This window comes from Ochotona curzoniae, unplaced genomic scaffold, assembly GCF_017591425.1.
Source record: "Ochotona curzoniae isolate NIBS_2020 unplaced genomic scaffold, NIBS_Ocur_1.0 contig_883, whole genome shotgun sequence".
NCBI lineage: Eukaryota > Metazoa > Chordata > Mammalia > Lagomorpha > Ochotonidae > Ochotona > Ochotona curzoniae.
Window position 1 is genome coordinate 4,842,748 of NW_024466599.1, and position 17,159 is coordinate 4,859,906.

The window sequence follows — 17,159 nt, forward strand, 5'->3', positions numbered from 1 at the left end:
ACGCTCTGCACGACATCAGTGTAGACACAGAAAGCTCAGGGCCTTTAACACTCCAGCTAGGCAGACTGTGTAAACAGTACTCTACCCAAACTCTACGCAGGCTTTGGGTTTCCAGAAACCCTAAAATAAAGTAGACAAACCCTGACTGCTTTTCTGGACGCAGCATTTGACTTTCAAGCTATTTAACAATGTATGGCTACTGTGCTCACATCGCCATAAGAGGCATTCTTTCAAAAGTTATTTAAAAAGCAGAAAGCAACAGATATGTACACATAGCTCTTCCACCCGCTGGTTTACAGTCTAGACTGAGTCAGCTGGGCCAGGCTGGGCCAGGCTAGACCAGGCTGCACTGGGCTAGACTGGGCTAGGTGGGCTAAAGAATTCCATCCCCTAACAGGAGGCACAGCCAAAACAAGTGTGGGTCCCCTTCTCAGGTCCTGAAGCAAGGGAAAGGCGAATGCATCCATGGGCTGCCCGAGACATTCTCCCAGGAAAGAAATCTAGCATGGCAAATCCTACACTCCTCTGAATGTAGTGCTGCCAACTGCCATGCATCAGGACAGGTGTTTGGGGCAGCACATAAGATGCCACTCGGCAAGTCCACACTCCCTCTGGGAGTGCCTGAGTTGAGGTCCCAGCCCCTCTCGATCCCAGCTCCCTGCTAATGTGCACCCTGAGTGGCAGCAGGTAATGGCTCACATGGGAGACCCACACCGAGTTCTGGTCTTCTGCTTTGGGCCTGATCCACCCCAGCGAGGCAAGTATTTGGGGAGTAAACCAGCAGATGGAAGATCTCTCTGCATCTGTCTCTTTCTGTAGCTCCACTTTTCAAAAAAAAAAAAGATAGTAAACAGTTTTAAACTGTCATTCATCATATCAACTTTGTATTTACAATTATAAAATCAAATTTTACTAAAGATACCTTTTTGAGAAATCTATCTGAAAGGCACAGAGAATGACTGACAGTGTAGGCTCTTCCATTGACCTTGTTCACTCCCCAAGTGCCCCAGCAGCCAGGCCGGTGCAGGCCAGTCAGGAGCCTGGGAACGCAACAGGCACCGAGTGGCCAGCGCAGGCACCTGAGGCCTCCCGGGGTACACACTGACAGGAAGCTGGAGTCAGAGTAGGGCTGGGACTCGAACTCAGCCACGCTGATATGGGATACGTCACCTGTACCTGCTGAGCCAAACATCAGCCCTGGCACACAGTTCTTAAGAAATAAAATATCCAAAGTCAATGACAGCAAACCAGAAAAAAAACATAATGCCAATGCTATTCCAAGGCAGTTGTCACTGAGCAGCACAATCCCAACTCCCCAGCAGGTGGCTTCACCTACCTTACTTACCTGAACACACCGACAGGCTGGGGGACAACCAACATGTTAGAGAAACAAGGAAGCCAGGAAGGGCACCAGATTATCAGAGGGATGCAGACTCTGCATCCCACTCACCCAGGAGTGAGGAGAGCTGACAGGAGGACCATGCTGAGACTCCCACGGCACGCTGGGACTCACCACGGCACAATGAATTCCCACGGCAAGCCATTTTCTCCCTGTGGCCGTGGTAGCACCAGGCGCAGACAGGACGTAATGTGGATGGGCTGCAGACACTCCCCTTGGGGATGCCCACTCACTCAGCCTGGGGCCGGGCAGCACATGGGCTGAAGACGGGCTGGGAGGGCTGGGACTCCCACACACCATGAGGCTGCTACGGCCCCATGAGCAGGCATTCCCTACAACCTGAAGCTGGAGGGAAACTCAGCAATGCTTATTTGAAAAGTTCATGTAATCCTAACACTGATCAGATGGCATTGCCTTAATTTACCTGAATAACTGCATTGCAAACTTGTAGCTCCAGGGACTGGAGCTCTGTGGTGGGTTAAACTACTGCATGCAATGAAGGCACCCCATACCAAGAGTGCTGTTTTGAGTCCTGGCTGCTCCACTTCTGATCTAGTGCCTTGCTAATACACCAGGCAAGGAGGCAAAGGACTTACGCACCATCACCCTCTTGGGAGACTTGGTCGGAATTCCTGGCTCCTGACTCAGCCTGGCCCTGCCCTAGGCTGGTCATCTAGGGAATAAACCAGCAGACAGAAGCTGGTTTCTCTCCTCTCTCCATCTCTGTCACTCTGCCTTTCAAATAAACACATAAATAACAAAATAAACCTTAAACAAAAAATACCACTCAAATCACACAGCATTTTACCCGTCTATTGAGGGCGGTCTTGCTGCCGAGTTTTGTCAGCTCTCCAAGGCTGTTCTGTGAAACTCTTCTGTCAATATCTTCTTGCATCCCTTAAAGAATGGATCAAGAGAGCACCATTTGCACTACAATTCTGTTGTATACAACAGTTAGACAGAAACAAAATACCAGGAATATGTTTCAAATTATACTGCAGGTCAGCTACTTCAAACTGAAAGCAAGGTGGGAGCCTGGTCTTTACCCGTGGGGTCCAGACATGGAATATCCCCATTTGCTGTTGAGTTCACAAGGAACTTCCTGGCACTGCTGAGGCCACGACTGTTGAGGAAGACAGGCAAGTGAACGATGTTGCGCATGTAGTCGTGTCCATTGATGTTGGAGTCACGGAGCACGCTATTGAGGTTCTGGTTAATTGCCTTGATAATGATATGCGGGTCACTTGCAAAAATGGCGATGAACGGGCCTTTTGAAAACAGAACTCGGACCTGTGGTAGAAGCAATGATTAGCTGTGGCACAAAATTTAAATTATCTGAAATAGGGAGATGTCCCCCTGAAATGTGTGCTTCCCTGTAGGGACCATAAGGTGCTATTTTTCTTTAATCAAAATGCATTCCAAATGAAAACAAAGCTTATTCATGGTTCGATCTGAATCTACAGCCACCTGCCAGTGCCAAAACCTACACACTGTACCTTCCTTAAAACATCTACAAGCTGTAGAAGAGCACAGGGCCGGAGAGCAAGGTTCTGGCCACATGGGTGCCTGCCCCAGGCACAGAGCCCTGCTTGGAACCGCCCTCGGGAGAGCCACCCAAGCATGCACTGTCACAGAAACTGTTGACGGCTCTCAGCGTCTCACCCCACAACATCCAGGAAATACTTCGCTGCTTTGTCCTGCCATTCAGCTAAAGTTACTTAAATATCTTTGTGACAAAACATTTACTCTTGCTATGTTTCCACATTTTAAAAAAGTTTTTAAAGGCATAATCACAGGAGAGACAAGTACAATTCAGATCAGAAAGGCCAGCTCCCCTCTCTGCAGTATCTGAAGTTGGGCACCCTCTGCTGGCCACACAGCAGCCAGGCCATTTCCCCTCTCTGCAGTATCTGAAGTCGGGCACCCTCTGCCGGCCACACAGCAGCCAGCGGGAGTTCCAAGATTCAAACACACCGTGTCCAGCATCTGGAGGACCTTGTCCTGCTCACACGCATCCAAGCCATCGATGATTACCACAAGCCTCGTCTGATTCTGCGTGAAGCTGTCAATGGTTTTTGCCATCCTGGCCATCAACTCCACTTCCCACTTAAGAACCTGCAAAGAGAAGCAAACAGAAGGCCCCAAGATGAGAAAGCCATCCAGCAGGAAGAGAGCAAAGCCGAAGTCCGTCTGCTGTGACTCCATTCCCGGCTGCAGTGGCTGCATCGCAGCCCACAAACGGACTGCACTGCAGCTCCCAGGACGCGGTGGCACCCACATCTCAATGCACCTGCCGCACTCAGCGAATTGCCACGTGTCAGGTTCCTGGATATGAATGCCAATGTGAAGGCCTAATACTCTGACAGGGTCCTTGTTCAAAGCAGGGGCTACAGATCGCTACAAAGGCCCTTTTAGTTCATAAGGACATTCCCATGCATAAGGACAATCACGCACTGGTGATTCAATTCACTATCTTCTCTCCCAACACATCTGCTTACTTCACTCAAGTTCTAGAGGAGCCTATAAAATAGGTAATAACCTACTACCTGCTCACACTCTTGAGCATCCTTTAAAAGTCAATTTTATAAAACATGCTATTGTTACATGTTTTTCATTTCAAATATGTATTTCCACATGAAGAAATCTGGAATAAAACTAGAAGTAACTGTGGGTACATTATTACTGTGAAGTGCATGTTAAACCTCTGAAACAGCACCACTTGAAGCGGAGTGACACTGCTTGAACGGAATTCTGATTGTTAGAACAGTCTGGCAAACTCTAGAGTGACCACTAAAAAACCTGAAAACAAGGTACAATTAATATGCTAAAAAAGATCAGAAAATGGAATCTTATAAAAATGTTTCATTCAATCCACAAAAGGCACAGAAACAAAGAACAAGAGCAACAAAGAGAAACCAGTACTAGACATGGCAGGTACCACTATAGAGTAAAAATCACCCCAAAAGTGAGCAGTCTAAACACATTAACCGATAGTGACTGTCAGAATGGCTCCAACTGTAGGTTGCCTACAAGAAACCCACTTTAAATACAAAGACAGAGATAGATTAAACATAAATAGATAAGAAAGATACACCACACTAACACCAACCAATAAAGAGTAGGAGTAGTTACATTATTTTCAGAAAGACTTTGACGAAGTTCTAGATAGGTCCTGTGTATGTTTCATACTAAGACTCTAACCGTGCGAGTGGCAGCAATTCAGAACTGTTGAACTATCAAAACCCTTGATCAAGACCCTCGGAGCGTACCCCACATCCAGGACCTGGGGCGGGTGGGAGACTGGGTGGGGCTTCTCCCTTAAAATCCCCTTTTACATCAGATATATTAAGGAAACAATACGGAACTAATTGTCTTGCCCATCTTCCTGTAGCACTTGAACCTTTTTACCCTAATTATGTCAAGACTGTCAAAATAATTTTAAAAAATGTAACTCAAGGAAAAAAAAAGACTCTAACCGGTACTTCACCAAGGACATCTAGATGGCAGATAAACACATGCTCCACACTACATATCACCACGAATGCAATCAGCTGGGCGCTGCAGCCCAGCCCAGCCATGCCCAACTCACACTCGGCCCTCACATACCACAGGGGAAGCTGCAGCCCGGTCAGAGCAACCCCCAGGAACCCCGCACTGGTCTAGCCTCTGGTTTCTGTGCCTGCCAGCATGTGCAGTGAACCAGTCTGCCCCAAATCCCATTGGGATCTCATACATAATTGGGCATTAAAGCCTAACTCAACCCAACCGACTCCATCCTCCAGCCCACACTCATGCCAGTGGCTGCCACTGCCTGTCTAACCAGGCCCGCCCCAATCCTGGTTTTCATGCTCACTAATGGGAGTTGCAGCTGATCAGAGAGGTGCCCACTCCCTGTCCTGGATATTGCACTCCTCAGGTGGTTCTATAGTCTAGCTCGACAGGACTTTCCTCCAGTCCTACCACCTGCCAGTTGATGCTGCAGCAAAGCCCAACCTGCCTGCTCTTATTCTGGCTCATACCTGTACCAGTGGATGTAACTGGATACCCCAGCCTGGTTCTATCCCTAACCCACTTCCCATGTATGCCAACAGGTGTTGTAGCCCTACCCAGCCTGTCTGCCCCCAGTTCTAGCTCCCATACTCTCCAGCCTGACCAGTGGCCCAGCAGGGGAGTTCCCACTCTTGCCCTACCAGGCTCACCCTCTTGCCCCAGTCTCACATGTGCTGGTAGATGCAGGGGTCTAGTCTAATGTAGCCTGTCTCACCTCCGCATTTGCTGGTGGGTGCTACAGCCTAGCCCAGCCTGGTCTGCCCCTGTTCCAGCTTGCACTGGCTGGGGCTGCTGCCCAACCCGGTGCAGTTAGCCCCCAGTCCCGGCCCTAATGTGAACTGACTGGTGAGGTGGCCAGACCTAGCCTATCCCACACCCCATCCCGGTTCTCAGATCTGCCAGTGGGTGTTATGAACTGGTCCAGCCAGGCCCGCCGCCATACCTGAGCCACATGTATGCCAGCAGGTACTATAACCTGGTCTGCTCTGAGCTGCTCCTTGCTTTGGTTTTTGTGCCCACCTGCAGAGACTGCACCCCAACAAGGGAGTTTCCCAAGTTCCTCTCTCAGGTCTCCTGTCAGTGGCAGATCTGGCACATTGATGGGTCCTTAGCCCGGACTGACTTAGTCCACCTCCTGTCCTGGCAGGAACAGTGGTCTTGCCCAACTGGACCATATCCAACCTGGTTGTTATTGTTGCATGTTACAGCCCATCCAGTCCTGGTACACGCCCCAACGCAGTCCTCATGTGGCCCAATGGGAGCCGAAACCTAGCCCAGCCAGTCCTACACCCACTCTGACTCTCACAAGCACCAACAGATGCTGGAGTATAACCCAGTCTAGCGGGCCCCAGACCCTGCCCAAACCCATGTCCAGGGAGACTGTAGCCAAGTCAAGTCAGACACCACCCCCATTCTGGCTCTCGCGTTAACCAGTACCTAGTCAGGGCGTCCCCTTAGCTCCTCAATCAGGCCTATTCCCAGCCCCAGATCTTACACATCCCACTGGTTGCTCTGACTCAGTTCTACATAGCCCATCACGATCTAAAGCTTTGCCATCGGATGCTGCAGCCTGGCCTAACCTGGCCCGTCCTCAGTCCCAACTCTCACTGCTAAGTGCTATAGCCTGACCCTGCCCAGTCCACTCCCATACCCAACTCATGCCACAGCAAGGGTGATAATCTAGCCTGCATGCCCCGCAATCCAGCCTGGTTCCTGTACTACCAGTGAGCTAAGGCTGGCCTAGCCCTGCATGGTCTACCCTCTTCCAAAAACACCCCACACACATCTGGACAGGTGGATGTCCTCTGTTCGGTCTTACCAGCACCCAGGTCTGAGTCACATGCTCACCAGCAGGAACAATGGCCCATCAGGGGAGTTTCCCTAGTTCCCTAACAGGTGAAAGATCTTTGTTTCTCCTTCTTTATGTAAATATGCTTTTTCAATAAAAGTAATACATCTTTTTTTTTTTTTAAAAAAAAAAGGTATAGTCACTCCAGAAGACAAATCAGTGGTTTCCAATCAAATATCTACATACTTTTATCACATGCTTCATGGTATTTTTAATTAAGATTCATCTATTTTTATTAGAAATGCAGATTTACAGAGAAGGAGAGACAAATCTTCCATCTGCTAGTTCACTCCCCAAGAGGCCGCAATGGTCAGAGCTGTGCCAATCCGAAGCCAAGAGCTTCTTCCAGCTTTCCACATAAGTGCAGGGTCCCAAGGCTTTGGGCCGTCCTCCAAAGCTTTCCCAGGTCACAGGCAGGGAACTGGATGGGAAGTGGGGCAGCGAGGACATGAACCATCACCCACATGGGATCCCAGCATACGTAAGGCGTAAGGCGAGGACTTAGCCTCTGGGCTATTTACCCAAAGAGCTGAAGCTTAAACTCTGGTTCCTCTTCAGATTGTAACAATCTTTCGCCTTTTACAAAGAGCTGAAGCTTCATGCTCACACAGAAACGTGCACATTGACTTTTTCCATAATTATCCCAACTTGGAAGCAACACAGATGTCCTTTAATAAGTGAATGGATACACACACTGAGGCACATCTAGACAGTGGAGTATCAGCACTCAAACCAATGAGCTCATACGCTATGACAGGAACGAAAGGAACTTAAGTGTACTCTTCTGTAAGTGAAAGAATCTGAAACAGCAACTGCAGTAGATGACACTTGGAGAAGGGGGACTACAGAGACGATGAGGGCAGTGGTTGCGGGGCCAGCGGGAGGGGCTGCTGAGGGAGCGGAGGCAGAGGATTCAGAACAGGGAGCATTGCTGTCTGGTGCCAGTGACAGGCGCACATCATGTTTGTCTAGAACGCACCCTACTGTAGACCATGGAGCACATGTGCAGGGGTTTGATGACCAGGCTCTACCCGGGCAGGGGCAGGGGACAGGTGGGATTTTTCTGTACTTTCCTCCCAATTGTGCTGTAAACTTACCTTAACATACTGCCTCCGGAGCAGAGAGGCAGCAGAGCCGTTGCCCCACACTGCAGGACCTGGGCTGCACGCCTCACTGCAGCCTACCAGCACAGGGCCTGGGAGGCGGCCACGACGGCACCCCTGTTCCCCCTCTGCCGGGAGATGGCAGACGCGCTCCCGAGCTGCCAGTTTCGGCAAAGCCTTGCCCTACGCATTGTGGGTGTTTGGGGAGCGAACCAGAAGAGCAGACTATGCTCTCTCTCTCACACTTGTCTGTCTGCTGCTCAAACAAAAAGAATTTTTAAAAAGTCTTTAATAAATAGCAAATTAGACTAAATGTACTAGTGGCGCTTGGATATCACACCCTGTAACAGCCCAGTGACAGTGAGCAGTGACGTGGCAATGGCAGCCAATTCACATGACAATGCTTGCAAATACCCGGTGCGCACTCACTTTCATGAAGCCTTCACTTTTCAGTTTGTGCAGTCTGGAGGCGGCGTGGTGCAGGCGCTTTCTCTGCGAGTTCAGGAGAGAGTCCAGCACTTGCCACCACGTCCGGCAGTTCAGCGCCAAGGCCAGGCCCACCACAGACGCCATGGCGATGAGGACCGCGTTCACTGTCAGGTGTTTCGGGTCAACTCGGAACACAGCCAGAAGAGTGATTCCAGCAATGATGCAGCCGAAGATGAAAAGGAAGATGACAAAAGATGGAAGGCAACACGTTTTCTTCCATTTCTTTTTACCTGTAACACAACAAATGACTTCAGGGATCTAGAAAGTCCTAAACCTAAGCCTCAGCCTCTGATAAACAGCATTCAAGTTATATTTTCTTTAAAAAAAAATCTTACTTTCTCTATTTTATTCGTTTTTTACAGATTCATTTATTTTTATTGGAAAGGCAGATTTACGGAGGGGAGAGACAAAGACCTTCCATCCGTTGGTTCACTCCCCAGATGGTCACAACAGCCAGAGCTGAGCCGATCTGAGCCGATCCGAGCCTCCTGCAGGTCTTGCATGCAGGTGCAGGGTCCCAAGGCTTTGGGCCATCCTACACGCCTTTCTTGGGCTACAAGGCAGGGAGCCGGATTGGAAGTGGAGCAGCCAGTACACAAACCAGCGCCCATATAGGATGCTGACACTTGCAGAGGAAGGATTAGCCAATTGAGCTATCACATTGACCCCCGAGACATGCTTTCATGAAAATAAACTGAACATTCAGCCATCCTCCAGCCCTCCACGTACAGAAGGAAGGAAATCCTACCCTGAGTCTCTTCGGTCTTGAATACTCGAAAAAGCCGAGTGGCCAAAAAGCCGAACTCCCTCTCACAAGCGTCTGACAGGGTGGCGATCATTTCCGCCAGCGAGGTTTCTCCGCCCACGCTGGACAGCCGGTTGTAATCGGTGAACAGAAAGCTGCAGCAAGGGGCAGAGGACACAGTGCTCCGTCTCCAGCAGCACGCAACGCACACGTGCAGCTCCCGCACACACCCTGCACCTTCTCACGCCTCCTTCAAAAGCAAGGTTTCGAAACTCCAAGAAAGCAAAGGAACTTGTAACTGTCTTACTGCCAACACCGTTTTGGGGTCAGGCATTCGTGAAACGGGGAAAGCTGCCACCTACACCATCAGCAATCCTATGTGAGCACAGACCCATGTCCCGGCAACTCCACTTCCAGCCCAGCTCTCCACAACTGCGCCTGGGAAAGCAGCAAAAGACAACCCTATACCCACATGGAAAACCCAGATCAAGTTCTTGGTTCTTGGCCTCAGCCTGGCCCAGCCCTGACTGGCATGGCCATGCAGGGAGTGAACCAGCAGATGGGAGATAATCTATTTATCTCTCTTCCCTGCCACACCCCCTCCATCTCTCCTCTAACTCTATAAATAAGTAAATCCATTTTATTATAAAGTTCAAGGTACTTTTTTTAACATGATGAATTATACAAAAAAAATTTTTTAAGATTTTCTTTATTTATTGAAAGTCAGAGTAACAAATTCTGCTGATTTGCTCCCTAAACCGCTGCAAGGGCTGGGCCTGAGCTAAGCTGAAGTCAGGAGCCTGGAACCTTGTCCAGGTCTCCCATGTGGCTGGCATCTTCAAGTGCCTTCCCAGACACAGCAGCATGGAACTGGACTGAAAGTGGAGCAGCCAGGACTCCAACGGGCCCTCTGACAACGGGACGTTGGCCTCACAAGTGGCAGTTTAATCAGGTGCACCACAATGCCAGCCCTTCTATAAATTATACAATGTAAAAAATACTTTGCTTAATCATGTTGGAAGTTACCTCTGTCAAACAGACCAACTTACCGAACAGGTAAAGCTTTAGTAGTCTGCTCTGGCAGTTCCGGCGGATTCACAAACATCAGTTTGAAGAGGAGCTCCAAATAGCCAATATGTCTCGCCAGTCTAGTACTGAGCACCCAGGCCCAATTCCAGCTTTCTCCTTCTCTTCGTCCACCAAAGTAAATGACAACTGAAATTGATAAGGACATTTTAATCAGTAGGTAGCTTCTTACCTCCAAACAGTCAAAAATTCAGTAATGACAGCAAAGCTTATGCAACTTTCCATGGTCCCACTGACTTCCCAAGTTCTCCTCCAAATTTCTCAATTAACACATCCAAAGATCTGCTAAAAGCGGAAAGTAAACAGACCAAAACACGGCTTTAAAAAGCACAATCAGAAGATGACACCTCACACAAAAATGGCTTCTCGTCCAGGTTCAAGTGCCAAGGTCTTCGCCCGCAGCCTCCTCCGGACCTCCCACACAGGTGCAGGGTCCCAAGGTTTTGGGCCATCTCTGTTGCTACTCCAGGCCACGAGCATGGAGCTGGAAGGTAAGTGTAGCAACTGGGATATGAACCAGCACCCATATGGGATCCCGGCACATGCAAAGCAACGACTTTAGCCACTAGGCTACCACGCAGGGCCAAGGAATTGCATTTTTAAACTTTGATTTTAGATTAAATAAAAATTATAGTTATGACTGCCATCCTTAAGGGATCGCCACCAGAGATGACTGAGAAGCCGTCTTTAAAAAATACTTAAGAGGGCCCGGCGCGGTGGCGCAAGTGGTTAAGGTCCTCGCCTTGCACGCCCAGGATCCCATATGGGCGCTGGTTCTATCCCGGCAACCCCGCTTCCCATCCAGCTCCCTGCCTGTGGCCTGGGAATGCAGTCGAGGATGGCCCAAAGCTTTGGGACCCTGTACCCGCGTGGGAGACCCGGAAGAGGCTCCTGGCTTCGGGCCGGCATAGTATCGGCTGTTGCGCTCACTTAGGGAGTGAATCATTGGATGGAAGATCTTCCTCTCTGTCTCTCCTCTCTGTACATCCGTCTTTCCAATAAAAAAAATAATAAAAATAAATCTTTAAAAAAAAATACTTAAGGACCCAGAGCAATGGCTCTGTAGCTAAATCCTCGCCTTACACATGCCGGTATCCCATACAGGTGCTGGTGTGTGTCCCAACTGCTCATCCAGCTCCCTGCTTGTGGCCTGGGAAAGCAGTAGAGGATGGTTCAAAGCCTTGGGAGCCTGCAACCATATGGGAGATCTGGAAGAAGCTTCTGGCTCCTGGCTTTAGGTCAGCTCAGCTTCAATCTTTGCGATCATTTAGGGAGTGAACCAGCAGATGGAAAAATCTTTCTCTATTTCTCATCTTCTTTCCATAGATCTGTTCTGCTTTTCCAATAAAAATTAATATTTTAAAAATAATAAGAGACTTAAATTCAAATCACTGATTTTCATACAAGAGTATTTCAAACATTTTTGGAAATTTTGAATTAAAAGGTAAGCTTAAATCAATGCCAAAAGATTCACACACCCATGCAATATTTTTTATAAGTTGCTGCCATGAATTTTTGGAGACTCCTCATACAGAAGGTTAAGTGTAAACAACAGTCCTGCTTCAATATTGACACATTTTTCTGCATTTATGAGAAAACGTAAAAACACAAAACTTACTAAAGAATATATATAAGAGAGCCAAGAAGCTCAGGGACACGGCGATTCCCAGATTGAGGTCGACTGTGAAAGCGAAGAGCAAGCCAAGCCCTCCGCACAGCAGCAGGGTCAGAAACACGACGAGCCACGAGAACTGAAACAGAGGCGCAATCTGCTGCCCTGCAAAGGCCTTCATTTCATCTGAAAAAGAAAGCAGCATGAAAACCTCCTCCTGTTTCAAGAAATACAGCTGTTAACTCCATTTGCTAGGTCCACCTTTTCAGCACAAACACTGGCTGAATGAATGGTAACCACGCGGCTGCTGAACCATTTCACCCAAGGTTCTCCTTCAGCCAACACAGATGTCTCAGGCCCCATGGGCACAGCCACCCCTGTGGTCCTCACCCTGCTGCTTCACACTGCAGGTGCACTGAATCCTCTCAGCTGCCTCCAACACAGTTCAGAAGCCAAGGCCAAAATCTGGGTTCATCACTAGTTCCAACTGAGAGAGTGACCAATTCCTCCAACGATCAATTTGCCTAGACCTTGCTGCCATGTACTTTCCGTGATTTGTATTACAGAAATACCAATGTATTCTCTCACTGGGCAACAATAAAAATAATGCAAACCCCTTCTCACCACCGTTCTCTAGTTCCCCCAGCCCTGTTACTGCAATCACTGTTTTTAAAGGTGTGCTGAGCCCAAATGGGGGACTTGGAGAAACCTTACGGGCAGTGCTGAGCTCTGTCCCTGAACAATGAGGATGCTGCGAACAAACCAATAGTGCCCTGGGTGCGGGAGGACCACGGGGACACTGCCACACTCCTCTGCTGAAGGCAGCCATTCTGGAAGAGCGGAGTGTTCTTTCAGGAGCAAGCAGGGCTCCCACCTACAGCATCAGGTGTGCACCCAAGACAGAGCTAGGAGGTGAGCCACGCAGATGGGCAAGCTCAGGGAGGGCTGGAAGGCCTGCCTCTCAGGTTGTCACATGCTGCTCGCCACACAACTGGCTCTGACTCCGAAGGAGCACTCGCCTGCCCACGTGGACCGACCAGAGGGGTGCAAAACCCTACGAACGTGTGTCAGTAAACCATGTGACATTCTTACACGAGCCTCTTCTTCTCTTCAGGAAACACGCATGTGCACACACGCAGAAAGCCTTGCTTTGTAGGGACATGCCCTTTACCTTCGAGTTTCTTGAGCAGGAAAGACTTCCCACTTCCCCACTGGGCATACAGGCCCACACAGATCGGGGGCTGCATGGTGGGCTCACTGAGAATATCTGCGAGGGCGCTGCTGTACAAATCATAGCCAAGCATGTCACCATCCGTTTCAGTAGGAGACAGGTGTCCTGCAATCAGAAACACATCATATCCTTCCACTGAACAGTGGTCACAGAACAGCCAGGACATCTGGCTGGCGTATCAGTTAAGAGACTGTTGCGAAGGGGACAGCTGACAGGCAAGGAGCCCAGGAAGAGAGACAGGACTGTAATGAGTGCAGAACACAACCTGGGCTGGGGAAGCAGAAACGCTCAGCTCACACTCCAACACACAGCTCGTGTGTAGCCAAGAGCACAAAGAAGACCTGGGAAACACTACAGAGAAAGACTTTTGGAAAACTAGGTGAGAGGCTTATACAAGTCTTAAGACTTAACGACTCCGAATGTACTTAATTTGGAACGCTATAACGCAGTGCAAAAGAACTCCAGACAGGGAGACTACTTCCTACAGCAAACCAAAACTTTGCTCAACTTTCACATTCTGCAGTGCAAGTGAAAAATGCTTCCTTTGTCACTCAACAGCTGCCTCCTTCTCTGATTTTTTGTTATTAAGAAGCTCAGTCAGAAATAAACCCAATACTCACTGGCTCCGAATATCTGAGTTAAGATGCTTTTCTGATGGCTGCAGTCAATGTTGTACGGAGTCTCGCCGGCTTTGTTGGGCCTATAGAGTAAGCGCCCGTCCTTAGGATTTCGTAAAAGCAGTTCTGCCAGTCTCCGACTTCTCCCACGGATGGCAATGTGCAATGGAGTATCTCCTTTCTGTAAATAATGACAAGAGATTAGAACTTTGATATTTTTAAAGATAAAACAATCTTCATTCTTCTAAGGTAACACTATTTTCCATGTGAAGTACATACATAGCGCCTTTGGTGTCTCCTCCTCAGAATCTGCCTGCAGCTCCTTACCCCAAGACTTTCTGGCCAGCACCTTCCACCGCTCTAGACAAGAGGTCATTTCTGCACTCTACTCCCTGGATGAGGAGAATCAACAGGCTTTTCCACACAGCTGCTCCCAAGCCATGAGCTACTTCCTGATTCTCCACCACCCAAGTATTTACTGTCTGAGGATATCAACTGCATTCCTGAATTTTCTTTCACATCATTTCCTCAGCTGTCCTCTGCTGTCACGGCCTCAGTGTGGAGTGCTCTGCACCCTCCAGCTCTGGCTCCTCGCCTCGAGCCTGCCCTCCCCTGACCACTACACACCCTTCTCTCTTCACCTCCTTTCCTGACCACACAGCTACTTTCTTTCCTGTTGGAATCTCCAACCACAACACATAGACAATGCAAATGAGAACTGCAAAGTGTTTTCCCATTCATGACTTTGTAAACGTTTCTGAAGACGGCCGAGACAGCAAATTAGATCCCCTTTCATCGTGCTTTCTAACTAAATGAAAATGCTCTCCCTATGGCTTCCATAGAACAATCTTTACTTTTCCTCTTTCTCATCTAATGTCTCTTCCTAGATCCCAATACAGCACAATGACCAGGCACGGAGCTTTCTGCAGGAGCCAAGTCCCTCTGCAGGGTACTAGGAAGGACATAAAGGTGGAATATCAAACAGTTCCTGCCCTCAAACACCTCACACTGTAACAGGAACAGGCTGGATAAACGTGCACACTTGTAGAGCAAAACACCAGCACACACCCCACGGGAGGCAGTGCAGCCCTCCGCTCCCCACCAGCACACACCGCACAGGAGGCAGGTGCAGCCCTCTGCTCCCCACCAGCACACACCCCACGGGAGGCAGGTGCAGCCCTCTGCTCCCCACCAGCACACACCCCACGGGAGGCAGGTGCAGCCCTCTGCTCCCCACCAGCACACACCCCACGGGAGGCAGGTGCAGCCCTCCGCTCCCCACCAGCACACACCCCACGGGAGGCAGGTGCAGCCCTCCGCTCCCCACCAGCACACACCCCACGGGAGGCAGGTGCAGCCCTCCGCTCCCCACCAGCACACACCCCACGGGAGGCAGGTGCAGCCCTCCGCTCCCCACCAGCACACACCCCACGGGAGGCAGGTGCAGCCCTCTGCTCCCCACCAGCACACACCCCACGGGAGGCAGGTGCAGCCCTCTGCTCCCCACCAGCACACACCCCACAGGAGGCAGGTGCAGCCCTCTGCTCCCCACCAGCACACACCCCACAGGAGGCAGGTGCAGCCCTCTGCTCCCCACCAGCACACACCCCACGGGAGGCAGGTGCAGCCCTCAGCTCTTATTTTCGTCACGCAGAGCAGCTCAGTCACAACCAGGCAACTGCCATCCCCGGCCATTAGCGATCACACTTCAGCCCACATCTCATTTCTCCCCGACTCTAGTCTCACACTTCCCAATGCCATCTGATCACAGCATCCTGAATGTCTCATCCACCACTTAACTGTACAAAACTAAACCAGGCTGCACTGTATTTCCACTTCTATCCCCAAACTGTCAGAAGGTAAAATGCATTTCTGTCAAACACAAGACATTAGTATACACTGCTTTTATGCTGGAGATAACCAGCATAAAAAGAGATAGGCTGCCTAATCCTGTCCACCACGCTGCCTTCCCATAAAGAAATTAAAACTTCATAAAAAAGGGAAAACACTGGGGCCAGAGTGGTGGTGTCCCAGCCCGCTGAGCTGACCACCAGTGCCAGCCTGCCGGGAGCCTCCCCGTGCCTCGCCCAGCCCGCTGAGCTGACCACCAGTGCCAGCCTGCCGGGAGCCTCCCTGTGCCTCGCCCAGCTCCCCCCCAGGAGCCGCAAGCTCCACCTTGAGGACGTCCTGCTTGCGTGGGGCCAGAGGCAGGCCCCATGACTGGCATGAGTGACAGAAGGAAAACCAACAGCAGCTCCGTTAAGAGCACCCAGGGCTGCCCACTCCCCAGCACACTGTTGGAACCCCACCGAAACCCCTAGACAGGGCCAGCAGCACCCCTCCCTGCACAAAATGGGGTCAGATCCCAGGAAGGGCAGACAGATGCAGTCAGCAAGAGCTCTTGGCCAGGCGGCAGGCGGCCTACCTTATCCACAGCTGACACCTTTGCCCCTTTGTCCAGCAGCAGCTCCACGACTTCAATATTTCTCATCTTGGTGGCCTTGATCAGGGGCGTTTCACCATCCTGGGCACACAGAGAGGGAGAGTTACCACAGCAATATCTACACTGCTACCACACGTCACACAAACACACATATCGAGAAATATAACTCTAGTAATAAGTCTATAATTCAAATGTTCCCAAGAAAACATTGCTTAAAAACTAGTAAGAAAAGTGTCTTTCATTTCACAACCACTCATCAGTATCAAAGTCAGGTTTTTATCCGTTAGGCAGCTGGGGGGTGTACCCCCTCTGTTCAAAGGCAGCACACACAGCCACAGCTGCCGCTATGCACAAGTGTGGAACATCACCAATGAAACGGGAATAACCCTGACCCCAACCACAGTAACCACAGCCAGCATGCAGCACTGCTGACACAGCAGGAGCGTCGCCGGTACCTTCGTGCATATTTCAGTATCAGGGTTGCACTGCAGGATATCTCTCACCATTGTGGCATTTCCTTTCTCAACAGCCCAGTACAAAGCAGTCTTATTATCCTAGATAAAAAGAAAAAAAAACAGTAGTAATTGTAAATAAGATACCTGCTAAAAACTGTTACAAGCGGATCTACAGCACCGTCAATGTTTCTGCCATAAGCACTCCGAGATGCCTGGCTTCTATCTGCCTTAGATTTACCCTTGAGAAATCCCACAGGAAGGAAGCGGGGAGAATTCCTGGTACAGGACTGCACTGGTAGCAATTCCACATCATTAATGAAGTAAGTTAGACTTCTGAAGTTTCAGGGACATGCGCTGGACTAGAAATGATCAACAGACAGCTCTCTGGAAAAGGCTCTTAAACATCCTGACCCATGAATTCTCATCTGCAATATGGAATAAATACCCCTGTGGAGTTTTGCTCATGCTAATGAGTTCATGTCCCCAAACACAAGGTAGTGTAATTGTTACAAACTTTAAATTTCTTAATCTCCACTCTCCTGGCATTGTCTACTGTCTTAACCAGGCCCTTCATATCCTAT

The 17,159-nt window shown here is 49.7% G+C and overlaps 1 protein-coding gene across 6 annotated transcripts in view; it reads right to left on the bottom strand.

The window, feature by feature from the left end:
- Nucleotides 1-17,159, bottom strand: part of KIDINS220 (kinase D interacting substrate 220) — an 86,564-nt gene that overhangs the window by 44,994 nt on the left and 24,411 nt on the right. For all 6 annotated transcript variants that reach the window (XM_040992784.1, XM_040992782.1, XM_040992783.1 and 3 more), the window contains exons 10-20: nucleotides 16,579-16,677; nucleotides 16,106-16,204; nucleotides 13,684-13,861; nucleotides 13,004-13,168; nucleotides 11,839-12,018; nucleotides 10,184-10,349; nucleotides 9,138-9,289; nucleotides 8,330-8,619; nucleotides 3,374-3,514; nucleotides 2,446-2,689; nucleotides 2,208-2,296 (exon numbers count right to left, since the gene is read on the bottom strand). In XM_040992784.1, coding sequence (XP_040848718.1) covers nucleotides 2,208-2,296; nucleotides 2,446-2,689; nucleotides 3,374-3,514; nucleotides 8,330-8,619; nucleotides 9,138-9,289; nucleotides 10,184-10,349; nucleotides 11,839-12,018; nucleotides 13,004-13,168; nucleotides 13,684-13,861; nucleotides 16,106-16,204; nucleotides 16,579-16,677 — 1,803 coding nt within the window. The remainder of the gene's footprint in view (nucleotides 1-2,207; nucleotides 2,297-2,445; nucleotides 2,690-3,373; nucleotides 3,515-8,329; nucleotides 8,620-9,137; nucleotides 9,290-10,183; nucleotides 10,350-11,838; nucleotides 12,019-13,003; nucleotides 13,169-13,683; nucleotides 13,862-16,105; nucleotides 16,205-16,578; nucleotides 16,678-17,159) is intronic.